The sequence below is a fragment of the Jaculus jaculus genome, chromosome 1 (assembly GCF_020740685.1).
Source record: "Jaculus jaculus isolate mJacJac1 chromosome 1, mJacJac1.mat.Y.cur, whole genome shotgun sequence".
Lineage (NCBI taxonomy): Eukaryota > Metazoa > Chordata > Mammalia > Rodentia > Dipodidae > Jaculus > Jaculus jaculus.
Window position 1 is genome coordinate 17099982 of NC_059102.1, and position 23502 is coordinate 17123483.

The window sequence follows — 23502 nt, forward strand, 5'->3', positions numbered from 1 at the left end:
TCTGAATCTAGAAAAGATTAGGAGAGTTGCACAAGTAGGTTTTGGTAATTTTTGTTGTTGTTGTTGCTGTTGCTTTTGCTTTTTGTGGTAGGGTTTCGTTCTAGCCCAGGCTGACCTGGAATTCACTGTGTAGTCTCAGGCTGTCCCTGAACTCACAGTGATCCTCCTACCTCTGCCTCCTGAGTGCTGGGATTAAAGGCGTGCACCACCATGCCCACCTGATAATGTTTTAACTTAAGTAAATAGGCTGGGGCTGGAGAGATGGCTTAGCAGTTTAAGACGCTTGCCTGCCAAGCTAAGGACTCATGTGCTACTCTCCAGGTCTCACATAAGCCAGATGCACAAGGTGACGCCTGCATGTAAGGTTGCACAGACAAGCACACTAGGTGGTGCATGTGTCTAGAGTTCGATTACAGTGGCTGGAGGCCCTGGTGTGCCAATTCTCTCTCACTCTTTCTGCCTTCCTCCTTCCCTCTCTCTCTCACCATTAAGAAAAAGAAAGGAAGGAAGGAAGGAAGGAAGGAAGGAAGGAAGGAAGGAAGGAAGGAAGGAAGGAAGTAGGCTGAAGGGAAAATGGGAAATGGGCATATTGACTGATGTGCTAAGTGACTCTGCTTAGAGGTCTTACACATTTCCTGTTTGTGTCCCAATATCTGGCTCTTAGATGCCCAGTAGCTACCCCCAGCCTGGGGTTCATGACCATTTAAGTGAATTCACCTCAAAACAAAACCAGTGATCAGGAGGCTCAGACCCGGTCTTACTGTAAGAAGGAAATGACTCTAATGGCTGCTTCTAAAGAAGATGCTGTGTGGCTTGGTCAACAGTGACCAGTTATTCTTACTGTAGAAATGTCTCATGGGCACTGCTCCTGATGCCCCTCAGTTTAGGACAGGAGGTGAGGCCAAAGTGAGAGTCATTCTAAGGCAGAGAATTATACTGTTCCATTCTCTGTGGCTATCACAGAATACCCAAGACTGGGCACTTCATGAGGAATTCAGGGTTATGGGCTGGAAGGATGGCTTAGCAGTTAAGGTGTTTGCCTGCAAAGCCAAAGGACCCAGGTTCGATTCCCCAGGACCCACGTTAGGCAGATGCACAAGGGGGTGCAGGCACCTGAATTTCATTGGCAGCGGCTGGAGGCCCTGGCACACCCATTCTCTCTCTCTCCCTCTTTCTCTGTCAAGCAAATAAGTAAAAATAGAATATTTTTAAAAAGGAATTCAGGGTTATTTTTAGTTTCTAGTTCAGAGATCCAGGCATGTGACATCAGCATCTGCTTGGCTTGGGTGAGGGTCTGGTTAGCGGGGCTCCCTTCAGGGTGAATGGCATCATGGAAGAACTGTGGGATAAAGGAGAGATCACATGGTGAGGGAAAGGCCATTCTTCTTGGGGTGGGGGTTGCTACCTCATGAATGGCATCATGGCAAGAGTGTGAGTGGAGTATGAAGGACAGACCATAGGAAAAGCCAGCCTCCCAGATGTACGTGTGTGGGGGGGGGGGTCACTCTAGCGGGATTGTGGGGTGTGAGGGAGAAATCACATGGTAAGGGAAAGGCCAGTCTTGCTCTATTTATTCCAGACCACTGTGGTGAGAATTGGCTGACTGGCGAGACCAGCATTAACCGTTGACCCTTGCCAAGCTGCACCCCGACTGTGCTATTTCCCAGGCAGTAAGTGCCACCCTGGGGACCAAGCTTGCAACACACAAACTTTTGGAGGGCAAAGCACACCTAGACCATAGCAGAGACTCAGCGGGCTTCTTGTCTTCCCCCAGTCACGCAGTCTCCTAGCTGCAGAGGCGCGGCCCTAACAGGGAAGTTTTCAGACACAGGGCTTCGCGCATTGTCCCTGCTGGTGACTCTGGGTCTTGTGTGTCATTCGCCAGCTGGGATATTTGAAGAAAAGGGCTCGTAGTTCAATGCGGGACATGGATTAGATTGTCGCATTTCTCCGGATCCTACTTTATGTACAGAGAGTAATGTGTCGAAAACTCTGTGGTCTTAATGCACTCTGATGACAGAGGTCAGCCACATGGCTCTGGCCTTGAGAGAATACCCTGCCAAGCAAGAGAGCAGGATGTAGAAACAAATGCACCACCAGGACCAGGCTCATTTCTTTTAGAATCCAAGTCCAAGGGACCCGGGCATCTTAGAACTCACTTCTTATTACAGCATTCTGGACTTAGAAGAGAGTCCATCATCTTGCCCAGGGTTTTGGATAGTCCGTCTTCTTTGTTTTCTCCATGAAATTTCTCTTTTTAAAAAATTTTTTTTTATTATTTATTTATTTGAGAGCGACAGACACAGAGAGAAAGACAGATAGAGGGAGAGAGAGAGAATGGGCGCGCCAGGGCTTCCAGCCTCTGCAAACGAACTCCAGATGCGTGTGCCCCTTTGTGCATCTGGCTAACGTGGGACCTGGGGAACCGAGCCTTGAACCGGGGTCCTGAGGCTTCACAGGCAAGCGCTTAACTGCTAAGCCATCTCTCCAGCCCGAAATTTCTCTTTTAAATAGGGTTGAAAGTCATTTTGCTCCCAGCGACCTATCATTCCTGACACAAACTGCCGCTTACATTACTTTGCTGGAGCAAGACTGTTGGGCGCTACAGAGTGCAGACTCTGAAATTCTATGTCATTACACACAGCCAACCAGTGCTTAGTCACTTAGGGCCGAAGTGCCGGCGGAGCGCGGGGACGCGGCAGTCCGAGCTCCTTGGCGGGGAGCCGACGGGTGCGACGCGCTGCGGTGGCGGCTCCTCGGAACAGCCCCGAGCGCAGGGCCTGGCAGCACCATGGCTCCCCCTGCCCTGCCCCGGCCAGCGGGCCTTCAACGGGAGCACGGACCCTAGAGAACCTGAAATGGAAGGGACAGGAGACACGAAGGAACCCACAGCAAGACAGGAGTCTGATCGAGCTGCGATTGTTATTTTTTCAGGGCGCCTTTTATACAGCAGAACAGGGGAGCTTGTCTGTAGGTAGTTTAGGTATTGCTACAATTCTCTTTTGACAGGATAAGGTCGTAGGCCCAAGGCTACAAGATTAACGACTTTAACAAACAGCTGCAGGCTTTGTGACTTTCCAGAACAGCCAACTTATCACAAAATGGGAGTCATTGCTCAAGATAGAGGCACTTTTGGTTGCCTAATGCCCAGAAGCCTGACCATAAACTGGCCTTTTGCAAAAGATAAGATTCTGTAAGCAGTCTGCTGACCAAGCAGGCCCAGGCAAAATGGAGAGGCTTTTGCTCTATGGCTCCCGACACTGCCCGGCCTTGTCGTCATTTAACAAAGTAGGCCACTAAATGTCAAAAGTAGCAAAGGTGGCTGTTGCCTTTATTTGACAGAACTTTCCCTTTGAATGTTTCTGTCTTATAATAATTCTTTAATCCAAAGCTCTGACTGTGGGTCTAAGGCTGGTAAGAACAACTCATTTCATACACATTCACACATACCTATAGATACTCCATTATTCTTTTTGTTAGGTAACATACTTTTTGGGGGGAAATTTAAGTTTACATATCAGTAAGGGGGAAAAAACCCTAACTTTAAAAATAATTGTTGATTTGCAAGCAGAGAGGGATAGAGAGAAGAGAGAGACACAGAGACTGGGTGTGCCAGGGCCGCCAGCTGCTGCGACCAAACTCCAGTACATGCACCACCTTGTGCATCTGGCTTTTGTGTGGGTACTGGAGAATTGAACCTGGGTTGTTAGGCTTTATAGGCAAGCACCTTAACCACTGAGCCATCTCTCCAGCCTCAAATCCTAACTTTTATAAATCATAGATAAGTAGTATTCACATTTGTGTGTGTGTGTGTGTGTATGTGTATAATTTGAAAAAGCCCCATATGTATGTTTAATTGTTTTGTTTTATGTTTATAACATATAGAAGAGAATAGTAGTAAATCTCTGTACCTACTGACATCTTACAAGTCCATAAATTTCCCTTTCTACTCATCTCCTTCCTTGAATTTTTATCATTTGCTTTTCCTTATTTATAATTTTTTCAATAGTTTAAACATTATGTTATTTACTTGTGTATACTTTAGAACACAACGTAAATGAAATTGTTCTGTATATAACCCAAGTTTGTGAATCATCCATGTTGGAGGGTGTAGCTTTCGCTGCTGAGTAATATTCAGTGAGATGGCCGTACCAAAATTTGCTTACCCACTGCCCTGTTATTAGATATTTGAATTATTTCCATTTTTTTGCTTTTCTACATTCTACTGTCATAAACATTGTCCTACATGCCATCTGATATACATGGCCAAGAATTTTACTAAGATATGAGCTAAATATAAAATTTTGTCTTCAGTATTGGTACACACTGTCTTGATGTCTTGGTGTTACGTAGATGTATTTAGTTCATGTTTCTGTTGGCAATGTATTTGTTCCCATCATGCTGCATGTCCTCTAAACTTAACAAAGCTACAGTTGTGTGTGTGAGTGAGTGTGTGTGTGTGTGTGTGTGTGTGTGGTTTTTCTAGGTAGAGTCTCACTCTAGCCCAGGCTGACCTAGAATTCACTATGTAGTCTCAGGGTGGCCTCCAACTCATGGCAATCCTCCTACCTCTGCCTCCTGAGTTCTGGGATTAAAGGCGTGCGCCACCATGCCCGGCCAGCTGATGTTTTATTTTTACCAAGTCCTTCTTCCCTGGATGTCACAGGGAGTCTTCCCTTGCATTTCTCAAGTATGGGGAGGGTTAGCGTCTTTCACATGTATGTAGTCCGTTCACGTGCTCCATGCCCTGTGTGATGCCTGCAATGTTTTGATTGTGGCTTTTTTTTTTTTTTTTTTTTTTTTTGGTTTTTCGAGGTAGGGTCTCACTCTGGTCCAGGCTGATCTGGAATTCACTATGTAGTTTCAGGGTGGCCTCGAACTCACAGTGATCCTCCTACCTCTGTCTCCCAAGAGTTGGGATGAAAGGCATTCGCCAACACGCCTGGCTTGACTGTGGCTTTTAAACAACAGAAATGAATTCATATGTTTGAAAAACTGTGTTATGAATGCCTTTCCATTCACTATGTGTTTTTACGGTATTATTATTTTAATTTTTAAATTTATTTATTTGAGAGTGACAGAGAGAGAAAGAGGCAGATAGAGAGAGAATGGGTGCACCAGGGCCCAGGCCAATGCAATTGAACTGCAGACATGTGCGCCCCCTTGCGCATCTGTCTAACATGGGTCCTGGGGAATCGAGCCTTGAACCAGGGTCCTTAGGCTTTACAGACAAGCACTTAACCACTAAGCCATCTCTCCAGCCCTTTATGGTATTATTTTAATAGCAGTAATATTTCATCTGCTGCAAAGCTTTGATGTAGACAGTTTCAGTGCTTTCAGCAGTGATCCTGAGAACATTCTTGATACCGAACCTCTGTCCGCCCTTAGGATTTGGTCTTCCAGGATATGCAGTTAATAGTTGAGTCAGAAGGTACGAATGGTTTCACCACACCAGGCTGCCCTGCACAAACCTCATCCCAGAATATACCCCTGGGATGGATGAGGCTGCTGTAGGCTGTGTGGAGAATGGTTTCCCATCCACACGTGGTGCATGGTATTTCATCTGTTTCCTTTTCTTTTTGCTCAAGTATCCATGTTAGCAGTAGAAGAATATGAGGAGCTGCAAGTTAACCTGGAGCTGGAGAAGGACCTTCGTAAGAAGGCAGAGTCGTTTGCACAAGAGGTGGGTACGCTGGATAGACCTAGTTATAAAAAATTTTTTCTCTGCTTGCTGCAGTCAGGGGCTCGTGTCGTCCAGATTGGCCTCAAGCTCACTATGCAGCCCATGATGACCTTGAACTTCTGATTCTTCTGCTTCTGCTTTATATGCCACCATGCCTCCTCGTTTATGCTGTGCTGGGGATTGAAACCAGGTCTTTGGCATGCTAGGCAAGCCCCTTACAGAGTGAGCTGCATCCACAGTCAGAATTTTGTTTCTTAAGGGATTTTACAGAAGATACATGGCCAACAAATTGAATATGGTCAGATGGGAAGAGTAAGTTAGTGTCCCATAGCACAGAAGGTGACTATAATAGCTCCTTTTTTCCCCCTTGGGTTTGGGAGGTAGGGTCTCACTCTAGCTCAGGCTGACCTGGTATTCATTATGTAGTCTCAGGGTGGCCTCGAGCAATCCTACTTCTACCTCACAAATGCTGGGATTAAAGGGGTACATGCATCACCACGGCTGGCTTATAATAGCTCCTTTTACAAAAAACTGTTTGTTTATTTGAGAGAAAGAAAGGTGAGTGCTAGGACTTCCTGCCACTGTAAATGAACTCTAGCTGCAAGTGTTACTTTATGCATCTGGCTTAACGTGGGTACTGGGGACTTGAACCTAGGCCATCAGGCTTTGTTTCCAAGTGCCTTTAGCCACTGAGCCATCTCTCCAGCCCCATAATAGCTCCTGTATATTTTGTTTTTCATCCTTTTGTCTTGTGAGTAAGTGTGTTGTGCTTTTAAGCAAATGGATGCACACACACATGTGGAAGACAGAGGTCAATGTTGGCTGTGTTCCTCACAGCGGTTTTTTTTTTTTACATATTTTAAAAAATTATTTATTTATATGAGAGAAAGAAGCAAATAGAGAGAGAAAGAGAGAATGGGCACCTCAGGGTCAGTGGCTGCTACAAAGGAACTCCAGACACATGCACCACCTTGTACATCTAGCTTTACATGGGAACTGGGGAATTGAACCTGGGTCCTTTGGCTTTGCAGGCAAGTGTCTTAACCGATAAGCCATCTCTCCAGCCCCTCATAGTGGTTTTTAAGACAGAGTCATGCAGTGAACCTGGAGTGCACAAATTAGTCTAGAATAGCTAGCCAGAAAGCCTTTTGCTGGTGGATATCTGCCTCCCCAGTGCTGGAATTACAGAAGTGTCCAGCACACCCAGCTTTTAAGTGGGTGCCAGTGATCTCCTCATGCTTGTGCAGTTAGCACTTTACCCATCGGTACTTCTCTCCAACACTATTTTATAAATATATTTTATAAAGAAGTGGAATGGAGGCCATGTGTGGTGGCACACGCCTTTAATCCCAGCACTCAGGAGGCAGAGGTAGGAGGATCGCCACAAGTTCGAGGCCACCCTGAGGCTACATAGTGAACTCCAGGTCAGCCTGGGCTAGAGTGAGCCCCTACCTTGAAAAACCAAAAGGAAAAAAAAAAAAAAAAGTAGAAGAGAAGCATTTGGCACTTCCTAACACAAATGATAAATGTGAAAGGCGATCGAAATGCTAATGACCCTGATTTCATCATCACGGTACATGAATATATATTACATTTTCATGGTGTGCCCCCAAAGTGTGCACAATCACTATGTGTCCATTAAAAATTGAAAAGCGTATTTACCATTGAGAGCTTCGCAGTTTGAATTAAAGATCATCTGTTTAGGGAAGAGCTGTGGCATGTCATCAGGCTCAGTGAAGTTGACGGAGAAGCTCTGGGTTTAGAATCTGTCCATGCAGATGCCAGTCCTATACCTAGAATAGTCCTTAGCTCCTTTAGACTTCACTTTCACCATCTGCATAGGTTCTGTACAAACCAAGTCCAGCTGATCTTACAGTCGAATGGAACCATTTTTTTTTAAAAGTATCTTGTCAAGTATAAAATACTGTAAAGGAGAAAGGAATTGTGCTTAGAGATGTACATAATGTCTAGTTACCGTCCACTATGAAGACAGCATGTGTGCATGTGTCTTTTTTAAAAATTTTTTTGTTTATTTTTGTTTATTTATTTGAAAGTGACAGAGAGAGAAAGAGGCAGATATATATATAGAGAGAATGGGCACACCAGGGCCTCCAGCCATTGCAAATGAACTCCAGATGCGTGCGCCCCCTTGTGCATCTGGCTAACGTGGGTTCTGGGGAATCAAGCCTCGAACCAGGGTCCTTAGGCTTCACAGGCAGGCACTTAACCACTAAGCCAGCTCTCCAGCCCTGTCTGCATGTTTCAAACACCCTTGAGAATCTGGGCTGCAGCTCCATGCGTCACCTCGGATGACAGTGCCATGGTATCTGCTTTTCTCCCTGGCCATTGTCTGGTGCTCTCATTACACAAGCTGATTCTTCCACTGCCCGTGGAACGTTGCCATGTTGTACCTCCATTATCTCAGCCTCTCACCAGTGTAATGATTTCCCTCTCATGTTAGAGATAAGCTTTGAGCTTCTCTATTTCCACCTGACCTTGTTGACATGTAGGCGTTGGATATTCTGTAGCTCTGGGCTGGTTTCCAGGTAGCTGAACTCATGGGATGGAGCCAGTCTGCAGGAAGAGCTCCATCTTACATAAGTAGTTTGACCGTTGCATGCATAGGACTCAGCCTGCACAGGAGTTTGTGTGTCGAAGGAGGTGGCGAAGGAAGTGTGAAGCCATCACAGGGCGAAGCAGCCAAACTGGAGAAGGGAGATATGGAATTCTGGGGATGGCTTTTGACAGTCAGATGAGGCTTGTGGTTCCTGAGCATATCAGTGCTAATGAACTCCACAGACAGTGTAACACATCTGATTTGAAATATGATTCGTTCTTTTCAGAGTGTTCAATGAAAGATGAGGTAAAACAGTTTGCTATTGACTCATAGTAAAGGAAAAAAAAAAAAAAAAGAAGAAGAAGAAGAAGAACTGAAGTGTGTCAGAGCCCTCTGGGAAAGAGCTGCAGTAGTTATAAATAGTGCAGCTAGATAAGCCTTGGGAGGGGCGCAGGGACAGCGCAAAGGTACTGCTGCTTGCAAAACTGGAAAGGTGGGTGGAGTCTGACCCCAATGCCAGGGGGCTTATCTTGAGACCTTCTCCATGTCCCTCCCACATGTTGTTTGTGCAGTGATGTTAGGAAACAAAGCAGCTTGAGGAAAACCTTGAAGGCCACGCAGAAGCAGGGCAGCCAGATGGGCTCCTCAGAGAGATTGCGGGGAGCGTGCCCAGACGCGGGTGATGGCTTCGGGTTCGCGGTGGGCCCCGCGCCTTACCCGTTCAAACCTGGACGGCCTCCGTGCTGACCCAGCACGAGGGTGGGAAAAGCAAGGCCAGCCAGGCTGAGGTTACTGGTGACATAAGTATTTGTGGTGATGTTCAGTAATTTAGTAATATCTAAATTTGTTCACCATAATGGTGAGAAGGAAACTCTTCTTCAGTAGTGCTATATGGGAATTGGTGGATTTTTCCCTTTACGCAGTTTGTGGATTCCCAGGTTTTCAACAGACTATTGCTAAGAGGCACATGGCTTTGTTTACTAGGATGATCACACTTCTACTCCAGCCTTTGCTAAAAAAATATTTTTATTGATTTGAGAGAGTGTGAGAGAGAGAAAGAGGCAAATGTGGGGGGTAGGTTCTCTAGCCACTGCCAACGAACTCCAGATGCGTGTGCCACCTTGTGCACCTGGCTTCACTGAGTACACGGGAATTAGAACTGGGTCTGCGAGGTTTTGCAGGCATGTCTCTTAACTGCTGTGCCTCCTGTCCAGCCTTTTGTTCTTAGTGTTACAGCCATTGGATGGCACCATGTCGACCTTGGTAGTGGGAGGCCACAGCCAGCACACCTGTGGCCTGGCCTTTTGCAGCTTATAGTCCATCATCTCAGAAATCAAATTTTAACATTGATTTGCTCTATTGTTTTGCACCTGCGAGTGTAATTTGCATGGCATGGTGTGTTTAAGTATGCACACGTGTGTGCAAGTGTAAGTGCCCTGTGCACATGCATGCAGAAGCCAGAGGAGAATGCTGGGTGTCCTGCTGTGGCTCACCCACGTGTTTCCTTGCCTCAGTCTCTCTGTGTGTACCTGGAACTGTGGTTTTTCAGCCGTGCTGGCTGACCAACAAGCCCAAGTGATGCTCTGGTCTCCTCTCCCCACAGGACTGGGGTTACAGGTCTGTGTGTGTGTGTGTGGGGGGGGTGTTTCCACACCCAGGTGTTTACATGGCTGCTGGAATGGAAGCCGAGGTGAGCCAGGCCCTCATGCTTGCATAGGAAGTGCTGAGCCACCTCTCCAGCCCTGGTTACTTTATGTTTTTAATTGCAAAAGGAATACATGTGTACACGTTTTTAAAAAAAATGTTACAAGCAATACTCAGAAATGTGAAATTCGTGTGTGAGAATTTCAGCCTCATTCCTCCTCATACCAATTTATTTAAAACACAAAACCAAAAGTGGGGTTCCTCAAAAGAAGAGGGAATGGTTTTGTAACTGTTTTTAAAATTTCCATCTGTGCATTCAAACTCTTAATGAGATGTTCCTATGCTTTTCAGTGTGTCTTTTTGCTGCTCAGCTTTCTTCCTGAATAATGCAGATAACATGGGTTGTTTTGAAACCGATGAGTTATCTATTCTCATTCTTAACTCTTCAAAAGGATTTATAAAATTTCTCAGAGACTTTGGTGCCTGTGTTATTTGTCTGGTAATGAACTGCCTAATCAAAGTGTTCTTGCCATAGACCCACATCCAGTGCATTAGTGTTTGGTGACTGGAATCTCTGGAAGCACTTCTTTAGGAGTTATTTAAGAGTTTTTAATTTTAGTGCTTAAAGATTAGAAGGCATATGATGAGAACTTTCCTCGCCCAAACACTCCTGTGACCTAACAGAAATTCTCCTTTCTCTGTATCTTCCTCTTGTGTTATTATTGTTCAGGGCTTGTTCCAAGGCTTTTGCAAAATAAGTTCATATTGTGAATATCTTTCAGAGTGATGCCATTTATCTTTACTCTTTTGTTTTCAGGTGGCACAGTTAAGGTAATTTTGTACTCTTGTAACGTTGAACGAGTTTTCCAGAGTTCTGTGTGGAAAAGGCGTCCTATCCCTTTCCCAAGAGAACCAAACCCCAGGGAAGCTATGGAGCGAAAGCCCTGCAGTCCCCCTGTAACTGTGGGGAACGTTGATGTGGGGCGGGGCTCCCTGGGGTGGACCCCTGCTCTGTGGCTGTAGTCGCTCTGCAAGCTCTCAGTGCAGAGCACATGTGGCCAAAGGAAAACTGGAGCCTTGCTTCAGTTACTGGGGTAGTCTAGTCCTTTCATGTGACTCCTTGAGGAACTTTCTAAGAGTCTGTCAAGGGGCCCTAGCTTATTAAGTTTTAACAAGGAATATTGTATGAAAAAGAAGTGATTTCTGTAGAATATTAGGTAGATCATTGGTCTGAAATTCAGGATAGCATGATGATGATGAATTGACTGTCCCTGTGTACACTGGCATCTCTAGACCCTGGCATCTCCAGCCTTGCACAGCTGTCTCAGGGCACATACTGTCTTGGTGCCTTTCACTCCCACAGAGACCAGACGTCACTTAAAGGAAGAATGTGGGCTCCCTGCCCGATGTTAAGATCATGTTTTACCTTTTCTTTTTTTGGTTTTTCAAGGTAGGGGTCTCGCTCTAGCCCAGGCTGGCCTAGAATTCACTATGTAGTCTTAGGGTGGCCTTGAACTCACAGCTATCCTCCTATCTCTGCCTTCCGAGTGCTGGGATTAAAGGTGTGCGCCATGACGCCTGGCTATGTTTTACCTTTTATACACTTGTTGGTGTGTTTGCTTTTCACAAATCCCTCAGGCAAGGAATGACAGCTTCCAACCATGGGAAAGTGTATGCAGAGAAGGTTATGAGCATTTTAGTACAGTGTACTTGTGGTAATTTTGACATGGAAATCAATACTGACCAGTGAGTAGCCTTAGGAACTGAGCAAAAATCATGAAAGCTGTAATCTTTCTATATGGAGTTTGACAGGAAATACTTTTTTTTTGTTCTGAGTCTCATTTGCAGACTGTGGTAATTTGAAGGGATGTCCTCCAATGGATTCAGGAATTTTATTCAAGATTGTAGCTTGAAATTGCTAGCCTCCTGGTTGTAAGAGGTCATTGTAAGCAGATCCTAGGGTCCAGCATGAAGGTGTTACTGGGGGTGGATCTGATTCCAGCCTACAGATATGCAGAGTGCCTGAGCTCTGCCTGGGGCTCCTGGAGAGAGCCTGCCTGTGGTGCTGCTCCCTGTCTTTCTCTCTGCGTGGACCTGTGAAAGGGGGCCAGATTGATCTGCCATTGTGGAACTTCCGCTGGATCTGTAAACTTCAATAACTTCTGTTCCACATATAAACTGTGTCTGGTTTGGAAGTTCATACCAGCCGTGTGAAGCTGACTATGACCCTAACTTTCCGAGTTACCCAGTGAGTGAGCTGTTGTTCTCCATAGCACTGGTTAACAGTGTCTTTTTTTTTGTTAATTTTTTTTTCGCTTTTATTTTTATTTATTTGAGAGCAACAGACAAAGAGAGAAAGAGGCAGATAGAGAGAGAATGGGCGCGCCTGGGCCTCTAGCCACTGCAAACGAACTCCAGATGCGCCCCCTTGTGCATCTGGCTAATGTGGGACCTGGGGAATCAAGCCTTGAACCGGGATCCTTAGGCTTCATAGGCAAGCACCTAACCGCTAAGCCATCTCTCCAGCTCAACAGTGTCGTCTTAAAAGTCTGTGTTACCCAGTGAGTGAGGTGGTATTCTCCACAGCACTGGTTTACAGTGTCATCTTAAAAGTCTTTCTGTTATCCAGTGAGTGAGGTGGTGTTCTCCACAGCACTGGGCACAGTATAATCTTTTAACCAAGCTGCAGTGAACATTCATAGTGCTCTAAGCACCTATACATGTGAGACTCTGCTAGCCAGAGATTGCAGAGTCTCTGAACGTGCTCATGCTTGACTTTGCCTGCTGGCCAGTGTGGGCACGGTAATCAAGAAAGAAAACAGCAGTGGAACGGAAAGTAATGCTGTTTTCAGTCACAATGGCATGGAAGAATTAGATAGCGTATACAAAAGTTGCTTAACAAAGGGTTCAATAAACACTGTGTATTGTCTTCTTTCTCCCCTTTACCCTCCAATAATGAGCTGCCTTCCCCCTGGGAAAAACTAACTGGTCTAAGAGAAAACAGTAAGTAGCAGAGGAGACTGGTCAGATGGTCAGACGGGTGGGTGTTCAAGTCTTCATCTTGCCATATATCATGCCATTGGGGAAATTACCAGCTTTCTCTGAGCTTCAGTTTGTTCATCGGTAAAATGGGATTATAAGAGTATCCATTTACGATATATTGAATGCAAGGTAATTTCCACCGCGCGTGTTACCTCATCTTGGTAAAGATTGCCTATTCATAGTAGAAACACTTAACTCACAGGAGTCATGTAAAGATTGAACTAAAGCTATAAAGTCTTCAGTAGAGCGCCTGGCAACAGACAGAATGTTGGTGCATCTTGGCTATCACTCTAGTGCTCTTTATAGCAGTCATAAATGTTTAAAACGGAGGCATGGAATTAAATGATTGTCTGTATACTTTATTGGAGGCAAGGATGAAGGTATGGCTGACTCTATAAAAGTTAGGTATGGGGATGGGAAATGGCTTAGTGGTTAAGGCACTTGCCTGCAAAGCCAAAGGACCCAGGCTCAGTTTCCCAGGACCCACGTAAGCCAGATGCACAAGGTGGTACATGCGTCATTGACAGTGGCTGGAGTCTCTAATGTGCACTCTCTCTCTTTCTCTCTCTCTCTCTCTCTTTCTCTTTCTCTCAAATAGTTCTTTGCTAAAGCTAGGCATACATCTTAGCCATTACTGCTCCTACAGTGCACTGTGCCCCAGACATGTCCTTTGATATCTTTGCAGGAACCCCACCTACTTCTGGAGGAGCAGGGTGGGCTTTGTTGGTTTATACATCTTTGTAATTCACGTTCACAGATGTTTATTGAGCAAAACAAATTAAAGAGACAAAGCCAGCTTCTGCTGCAGAGTGCTGTCCCTGACCAGCAGCTATTGAAAGCTTTAGATGAAAATGCGAAACTCGTCCAGCAACTGGAAGAGGAGAGAATTCAGCATCAGCAAAAGGTAACAGGTGGTTCCTGGACACATGCACACACACACACGCACGCACGCACGCGCATGTACATGCGTGCATACACACACGTGGGTGGAGCCAGTGCGGCTTTCAGAGTTCTGTATTTTGCCTTATTCACTACATCCCGATTGTCTTTTAGAAAGAAAAATCGAAATTAATATATTGACCAACTAAAATTTATAACACACTATTGTTCTCTGTACTAAATTTTTCACATAACCCATGGCCTTGGAGAACCAGGAGGAAGAGAGAGGACTCCAAATGTCTTTGACAGTTGACTGTCTAGAGTCTGTGTTTTGGAGACATTATGGTTGTCAGATTGCATACAGTAAAGAATGGATCGCTCTCACAGTGCTTACAGTAGGGCATAGGTCTTTTCCAAGGCAGAAGGAAAGACCGTTCCTGGCCTTGTAAACTTGCATAGACGTCTGTTTGCATAAAAGGGGCTCCTCCAGCCCACGTAGCCCACCACCTCCATGCCAGGCAGCGAGGGGCAAGCGTTGCCATTGTGGTAGGTAACAGGAGAGGTGGAACAAATATTTCCAAGTGAAGGAGCCACTTCACTTGATGGAATATGTCATCAGCGCATGCCTTCTTCCCAGTGTTCTCATTTGTGAGGCTAGGCTCCTAGCTGCTGTTGGTTCCCATCTGTCTGTTTCAAACCAGCGGTATGGACAGGTAACCCTCAGTAGTTCTGACGATTTTGAAGCTAATGGTGGGGTTGAGCTGGTTTTCTGTTTCCCCAGTGAGTGAAGCTCTGGGATGGGGGGTGGGGGTAGGAAATGACTGGTTTTTCCCAGGAGAGAGGACTAGGGAGCAAAGTCAAAGGGAAGGAATTTCTTTTTTTTCTGTCTCCATGTGTGGAAATCACCCTTTTACCTAAACACACAAAAAATGTGTGTGTGTGTGTGTGTGTGTGTGTGTTTAGCTTATGTTAAAATTTAACTTTTGGTTCTGAAAAGGCAACTGTACTTATAGTCAACTCAGTTACTGGATAACCCAAACCTCAAGCATATACTGAATGGCACCAAAGTCTGAACTTGAGAACTTGAATCATTCTATCTGCTCTTGGTTGGCGAAGGGATTAGCATAGTGCAGAGTAGGCAAAAGCTGTGAATGACATTGTGGCCATTACTATTTCCAAAGCTAATTGTAGTATCCTATACAAATATTTCAGATAATCATACATAATTTTTACTTGCTCATAGATTCAGTGTTCTTTCAAATAGAACTGCATTGCTTTTCCAATTATAAAAATAACATGTAATTACAGTAGAATTTTGAAATGTAGGAAAAGTTTAAAAAGTGGAAAACTACCCAAGAGGGCTGGACCCCCGGGGTTAGGTGGTTAAGACATTTGCCTATGAAGCCTAAGGACTCATGTTCAACTCTCCAGGTCCCATGTGAGCCAGACACACAAGGGATGCAAGAGAGCAAGGTGGCATATGCTTACAAGGGGGCACGAGCTTCTGGAGTTTGATTGCAGGGGCTGGAAGCCCTAATGCGTCAGTTCTCTCTCTCCCTCTCTCACAAAAAGAAAGGGCCAGTCTATTGTGTTTGTCAAAAACAAACAAACAAAAAACACTACCTAAGAGTCCCATGGACGGGTGTGTTTCAACTTTAACATAATACTGTGTATATGATATGTCTATATATGATTTGTTTAAATGAATGATACTATGCATAACTCTCTGACCTTTTTCAATTGGAAGTGGATCTTCTTATATCAGTATGTGATTTTATGGCAATAGTATTGACGGATGTGTAGGTGATTTCCAGCTTTTCAAAAACATTTTAGTCAATGCATTTGCACAGTTTTCTGAGGTTTATTTTCTTGGTTTGTTTGGTTTTGGTGGTAGGGATTGAAGTTAGGGCCTTATACATGCTGAGCTACATCCCAAGTACCTGGGTATGCATTAAAGCACATTTGCAAAGTAACTCAAAAGATCTTTCCTTCTCCACCCTTCCCTCAATCCTTTTAAATACTTAAATATTTTCTTTTGAGCTGGGTATGGTGGTACACGCCTTTAATCTCAGTACCTAAGAGGCAGAGGTAGGAGGATCACCATGAGTTCAAGGTCACCCCGAGACTATATAGTGAATTCCAGGTCTGCCTGGGCTACAGTGAGACACTTCTACTACCACCCCCCCCAAAAAATAAATATTTTTGATTATTATTACTAAATCATAATTGTGGACCCCAAGGATCTTTGAAAAATACTGCCTGAATTTTTGTTTTGAAAATGGGTATGGAAGATTTCATCGTGTCCATCCATCTGAAGTGAATTTTTAGATAATATTTTACTTTTATGAGTCACGTTTAAAGAAAAGTTGTGTTTGGTTTATCACCAACTTTCCAGTCAAGTTGCCTTGCAGTCAGGTTCATATTGCTGGTAGAAATCACCCAACCAAGAAGAGCAGCTTCTGGGAAAAAGAGATTTATTTTAGCTTACAGGCTCGAGGGGAAGCTCCATGATGGCAAGGGAAAATGATGTCATGAGCAGAGGGTGGACATCACCCCCTGGCCAACACAAGGCGGACCATAGCTATAGGAGAGTGTGCCAAACACTGGCAAGGGGAAACTGGCTATAACACCCATAAGCCTGTCCCCAACAATACACTCATTCCAGGAGGTGTTAATTCCCAATCAGCTGGGAACCTAGCATTCAGAACCCCTAAGTTTATGGGGGACACCTGAATCAAGCCACCACAAGTCGCTAAGTGACTCACATAGCTGGTAGTGAGTGCCCACAATGTCTGTACCTGGGCTTTGCCTGAGTTTAAGGTGGATCGGAACCTTTCTGCCATGAAGAGCATGGAAAATGACATTGGTCCCTTTACCCCTTTTCATTGACCCCCTTCAAACTGTGCGACCCTTGCAGGTGAAGGAGCTGGAGGCGCGGCTGGAGAGTGAAGCCTTGCACAAGGAAGTCCACGCCCTCAGACAGCAGCTGGAGCTGCTGGAGGAGGACAAGAAGGAACTAGAACTGAAGTACCAGAGCTCCGAGGAGAAGGCCCGGAATCTAAAGCATTCTGGTAAAAGCGTGGAGAAGGCTCCTGTGTCCTGCCACTCAGCTCCTGTGCCTCCTCTCCCGTGCCCAGGACAAAGCCTGGCATACGTAGTTAGTGTGGGTGCTGTAGCAAAAGACCCAGGTCTGGGGCTGAGGAAATGGCTCAGAGGGTAAAGCCTTTGCCTTGCAAACATGAGGACCTGAGTTCAAATCCTCGGGACCCATGTGACTTCCAGGCAAGCATGGGACTTCCCTGTAATCTCAGCCCTCAGGAGGGAGGTGGAGACAGGCAAGTGGGCTAGCTGGTCTCCCCTGCACGGTGCACCCTAGGGTAAGGGAAGATGTGGATAACTTGGAAGGTGACAGAGGAGAACACTGGATGTCAGCCTCTGGTCTCCACATGCACATATGTGCAAGTGCACCCCACACACAAACATGCATGTTACACACACACACACACACACACACACACACAGAGGAAAAAAGTCCAGATGTGACTTGAAATGCCTTAATTCCTAATTCTCACAGTTCAGCACAACAGCCTGTGTCTTGTAGCCATTCTCACATATTTAAACTTCTTTTTTGGATACATAAAGCCCTTGTGAACATCTTGCCCAGAATGAAGACCCAAAGATGCCTTTGGCCCAGGAAAACCAAAAATGTCAGTAATTCTCAGGCCTCAAGAGATGAGGGCTCATTAAGTACCTACTGTATTTTGTTCATTTTGGAGTGCTTTTTCAAAAGAATTAAACTCTTTAAAAAAAAAAAAAAAACCTTCATCTCTGGTGTTCACACTCCCTTCATCTTTGGGGTCTAATTATACATATGAAATAATATGCCACACCTAACAATGAAATGGGCAACAATATATATATTAAATGGAAAAACTTTTAAAACACCAGGGATGCTTAAATCAAAGGATTTATTCACTCAGTGCTGGAAGGCTTGCGGGAATGTGTGAGTTGGATTACTACACAGGCGTAAGTATAAGTCTGTGTGAGAAGGTAGGTAATTTAAGGAGGCAGGTATGTTCCCTCTGTAACAACTTCAGTATTCACGTCAGATATTTTTGGTTAATTGTATACTAGAATTTTGAAATCTGTGCAGAAGAACCATATAGGCTTTCCCCCTCTTTCAGAAATATTCAATGCCTTTTAATTCACAGCGAAAATTGATTGCAACTTCTTTAAAAACTGATTAAAAATTCAGAAAATTTCCATTCTTTTTATTGAATGTACGGGTAGCCTATAGCCAAAGCCATCTTGATGATGAATGCCAGTGTTGGACATTAGAGATATTCAAGGTTCTGTTTCGAATGCATTTATTTAGAACCTCTGTCTGTACCCAGTGTTGTCCTAAGGTACAACAGGAATGACAGAAGAAAAGCCATGCCCTGCTAGGTGTGGTGGAGCATGCTCCAAATCTTAGCCCTTAGGAGGTAGAGGCAGGAAGATCAGATCTTCAAGGTCATCCTCAGCTACGTAGCAAATTTGGGTCCAACCTGGGCTACACAAGGGCCTGTCTCAAAAGGAGACTGTGCCTTTGTCTCAGAAGATGTCCAAAGCCTTTTGGAGAGATAGGTAGGTAGGTAGGTAGGTAGGTGTGTGTGTGTGTGTGTGTGTGTGTGTGTGTGTGTGTGTATGCATGCATGCATGCATGCATCTTGGTGCTTAAACATAGCCCATATCCCACATCGCCTGTTCAGTGGATGAGTGTGGAAGTCAGGTATGAGCAGAGCAAGCTCCTTGTGAGTGCATATGGTATTTAGTGTCTGTCATATGTTAGCCCATATTATCTATGTCATTTTTATTTTTGCAATGCTGGGTATCAAACCCAGGCCCTTGTGCATGCTAAGGCAAGTGCTTCACTACTGAGCTCTCTACTTTGGGGCGTGTGATGGAAATTTAAACTGAGCTCCTTGAAGTCAGGAGCTGTGTCTGCAACAGCGCTATGCAGTGAATCTCTCAAATGGCTGTCTTATCGGTGACTTCAGTGAATAAATTATATTTCTTCAAAAGAGCACAAGGCTCCTGTTGCAGACATTTAGGAATGTGAGTCTAGTTGAAACCAAGGACCCTGGTATTTGCAGTTTTTGAAGGAAATTAGCGTAGGCGAGAAATATGCATTTATTAAAATTCATTATGAAATGTCATCTTTAAAATTAACTCAGTCCATACACACTTAAAGTCAAGTATTAACAGTTTCTTAATGTTGGAGTTCAGTAGAATCCTCTGTTGTTCCAAATACTTCTTCAACCTACTCAGTCTCCACTTCCCACCCTATTAGTCATTGTCTTGAATTCTTTGCTTTTTCTTTCTCCAGAGTTGTCTGTGCAGGAAAATGATTGTGATATATTTTAACAGATAGAAGCCTCCCTCTTCCTTTAGTAGTAGACTAGATAATAAAACATTTGAAAGGTCTATAGTTTCACTGGGAAATTTCCATTTTCCGTAATAATTATCTTTTTTTTTTTCTTTTGTGTGTGGTATGGTTGTGGTGTGTGCACAGATGTGTGCACCTTCTGTGCACGGATGCATGGAGGCCAGAGGAGCGCAGTCTTCCTCTTTTGCTCCTGTATGTGTTTCCTTGAGATGCAGCCTCTCACTAAACAGAGAGCTGTTCTGCTCATTCCGACTGGCTGACCGGTGAGACTCAGTGAGTCTCTGCTCTCCACCCAGCTGGCATTACAGGTGTTCACGGCCACACCCAACTGCTTACATGGCTTCTGGGGAATTGAACCTGGGCACCTCAGGTCCTCATGCTTGCTTGGCAAGCCCTCTGGCCTGTTGTGCCACCTGCTCAGCCCTTTAATAATTGGTTGTGAGAGAGGCTGTTTTTGTTGTTGCATGTGAAATCGGTCTGTAATGCTTTTGTCTGTTCTCTTTGAATGCAGTGGATGAACTCCAGAAGCGAGTGAACCAGTCGGAGAATTCAGTGCCTCCCCCACCTCCTCCACCACCCCCACTGCCTCCTCCGCCCCCCAATCCTATCCGGTAAGCAAGAGCAGAGGCCCCCGCCTCGCTGACGTTAGGCTAGTACATCTATCTCTTCCTTTCAACACCACCTTGGGTTGCGTAGTTCTACGGGCAGTGGGAAGTCTAGAAGGACAGATGGTAGTTCATGAAGAAAATTTCCTACAGATCTTTGCTTTATTCCTTTCATGTAATGTATATAGTAGGCTCTTAGGAAACTCTTTTCAAAGAAATTCCCCAGTCGACACATCCTTCTGCTGTAGAGCTCCAGATTCAGTGTGGGTGTTCCAAACACCAGAAAAAGGACATTATTTTATCATTTAAATACTTCTAGTTTAATTTTTTTTTCATTATAACATGCAGATTTCCTTTAAGTGTCAGACCAAGGAATTGTGTCTACAGAATATTTTCATCTCTCCATCTTTGACTCTCCCTGACTTGAATGCTCTTCTTTATTCTCTGTGAAAATAAAAAAAAAACTACTAAACTATAATTTAAACCTACTAATTGTTATCAACTCATAATTAATCTAAAAATTATTATTTTTATTTTTCTGACCTGGGCTGGTTCACCCCTCCTTAACCTTGTCCTTCTCTCCTGGGAGGTCACCATATGGGTGCTGAACTTAGTTCGGATACCTGACCCACACTACGGCCCAGAACTTCAGGGCTCAAGCGATCCCCCTGCCTCACCTCCTAAGTAGCTGGGACTACAAAGTGTATGCCATCCTACCCAGCAAAACGTACCAGTTAGTTTTGAGCCCTGTCCTCATCTTATTTATTTATTTTATTTTATTTTATTTTTTTTTTTGCAGAGAAGGGCAGGTTGAAGACAGGTCTTATTGTAGCCCAGGCTGGCCTATAACTCACTATGTAGCCCAGAATGGCCTTGAACTCACAGTGTTCCTCCTACCTCAGTCTCCTGAGTGCTGTGATTACAGGTGTGCTCCTCTATTCCCGGCACGTCCTCGTCTTTAAACCTTGAGTTATTCTGAGAGAGGAAACTTCCAGAAGGAAAAAAGTAAATAAATGAAGTTAAAGTTCCTGCAGGAGTCATATCTGCAGGCAGCAATTCACTTCTAGAGCCTATACTGCCTTAACAGTCCTTGAGTATAATGCACTCTAGAGATACCTAGAACCTAGCCTTGCCCTCTCTTTGGTTCCTTACGCCACCGTCCAGAATCACAGAAGACAAGCCATTGACTCTGGTGGCTCCTTACATTTTCCTGTCCTGATGTGTGCTGATTTTAAATAACTTATTCTTGACCAAAGAACATTTAAACTGTGCTTTCATTAACTCATGTGATTTGTTTAATCCTTTCACACAGAGAAGCCATTTAAGCATGCCCTGCACCTTTGCTGATCCGTCTGAATAGAATGAGTAGCCTGTTCCTCCCACACCACCATGGAAATGGGACTTTGCCTTTCAAAAGGATTCTCATTACTTGCCCTTACTGCGTAGGGTATGACATAATCTACTTTAAGCCACTGAAGTAGTTAAGGCTAAATAATTTTTACACGTGATCGATCCAAGAGTCAATTGAAAGAATTTCAGGTATTTTAAATTCTCTCTCCTGGGTAGCTAAATCTGTAGGAGATATTCTAAAGTTGACATTTAAAATTGGAAATTCATCACTTTGATCTTTCTCTAAGGTCTAGAATTTTGAGCTGATAAGAAAGGTCATTTCTATGAGAAGGGAGAACTATTAAAAAGCAATTACAGTCTTGCTGTTGGCCTTTAATTCTTAGTCTCAGAAATGCTGAGAGCCCTTAGAATTTAAATTCTCAACTCAATAGAATTTTTCTCCAAAAAGCACTTTACAGTTATACTGAGAAATGAGTAGAAGAATCAAAACTATGTAGTCTCAAGCGTGGTCTTTTTTTTTTTTAAAGACTCTTTAAAGAAAAATTTCATTGAATAATATGAATAGTTTTTAAGATGAATTTAAATAGCATGGAAAATAACTTTTCAAAACATTTTTTTTAAAATAAGGAATACTTTTCTTGTCAAAGAAGTTTGTTTGCAAATGTATTGAGTTTCCATGGACATTGAACCTCTACCTGTGGTAATTCCAACGTTGTTCTTAAGTCATTTGTTTCGCCCTAATGCAAACCACGGATGGGAATGGGCACAACAAGGGCTGGGAAGGGCTCCTGGCTTCCTTATATATTTTTGTTGCTTCTTTCCTTCTTCTTACTCCTGGGACGGCTGTCAGGGGGTTAAAAGGGGAAGGAGGCACCAGTGGGTCATTTTGTGCCAGGAGCAGTGAAATTAAAGGAGGTCCTGGGCAAGTGTGCCTCCTGGGGAGAATAATGGGTTCCTCAGAGTGACAGCCCACGGCATGTTGTGTATACAGAGTTGCACGTGAACCCAGCTATATTTTGTGTCACAATGAAGATACTCTGTAAAATGCATGACTTGACTTATTTCCTTGTGTGAGCAACGCTGAGTGAATGTACTTTTAAACCAAGATGTCTGTGAAATCACTATGGGACCTCCATCGTATTAGTGGCCTGTCAGTGCAATGGTATGTGGCACGCTACTCTGTAGATTCATTATAAGGAATTGCCTCGTGCATTTAAGAGGGACTGACATGTCCCCAGATCTGTAGCATGAATCAGCAAGCTAGTGACCCAGGAGAGCTGATGGATATAGTTCCAGTTTGAGTCCAAAGGCTTGAGAACCTACACTGTCACTCCATTCTCACGGCTGGCAGCCTTGAGACCCAGGGCACGTTGGTGTAGGAGTTCAAGTTCAAAGGCAGGAAAAAGCTGAGGTTCTAAAAGTTAGAAAACAGAGGCTGGAGGAATTCTTTTTCTGGAGGCAAGCCCAACAGATTAGCCTTTATTTTATTTTATTTTATTTTTTATTTTATTTTAATGGGAGAGTGAGAGAGAGAGAGAGAGAGAGAGAGAGAGAGAGAGAAGGAGAATGAGAGAGAAAATTGCCAGGGCCTCCAGCCACTGCAATTGAACTTCAGATGCATATACCACCTTGTGTGCATGTGTGACCTTAGGCACTTGCGTCACCTTGTGCATCTGGCTTATATGGGACCTGGAGAGTCGAACATGGGTACTTAGGCTTCACAGGCAAGTGCCTTAAATGCTAAGCCTGGAATTCTTTCTTATTGGTGGTGGGGACTGTCAATCTTTTTGTTCTGTTCAGGCTGATTAGATGAGCATGCCCTGCTTTTCTCAGTCTATCAATTTAAGTATTATTCTTATCAAAAACATCCAGAATAATGTTTGACCAAAATATCTTAGCACTCTGTAACCCAATCAAGTTGATATTTAAGAATAAGCATCAAGAACACTTCTTGAAGAATTGCAATTAGAATCCACTGATTTTTTTTTTTTTCCATCTTAGGGTGACAGTTGCTTTAAGTTTTCATCTGTTCAGTTGTAACTGTGATGCAATGGGGTACCTGATTCCAGGTGTCTCTTTCTAGTCATCCGTCATGAGGCTCCTAGCCCATGTTTTCTTTATACTCTAAGTCCTTTTTGAGTGGGTCAGCTGACTCTCCACTGGGCATCCAATGTCTCCCAACTTGCATTTCAACTTTAAGCTAACATTTTTCTGTCGTCCACTCAGGTGATTTGGAATACTGAACATTTTCCTTATTTAGTGTGTACAAACAGACATAACTACTCAGCAGTACTAGGAAACCTCTGCTCAGTCA

The 23502-nt window shown here is 44.2% G+C and overlaps 1 protein-coding gene across 2 annotated transcripts in view; it reads left to right on the plus strand.

Moving 5' to 3' along the window:
• Nucleotides 1-23502, plus strand: part of Shtn1 (shootin 1) — a 124069-nt gene that overhangs the window by 54486 nt on the left and 46081 nt on the right. For both annotated transcript variants that reach the window (XM_004659304.2, XM_045131887.1), the window contains exons 9-12: nt 5589-5683; nt 13684-13830; nt 16723-16876; nt 19745-19844. In XM_004659304.2, coding sequence (XP_004659361.2) covers nt 5589-5683; nt 13684-13830; nt 16723-16876; nt 19745-19844 — 496 coding nt within the window. The remainder of the gene's footprint in view (nt 1-5588; nt 5684-13683; nt 13831-16722; nt 16877-19744; nt 19845-23502) is intronic.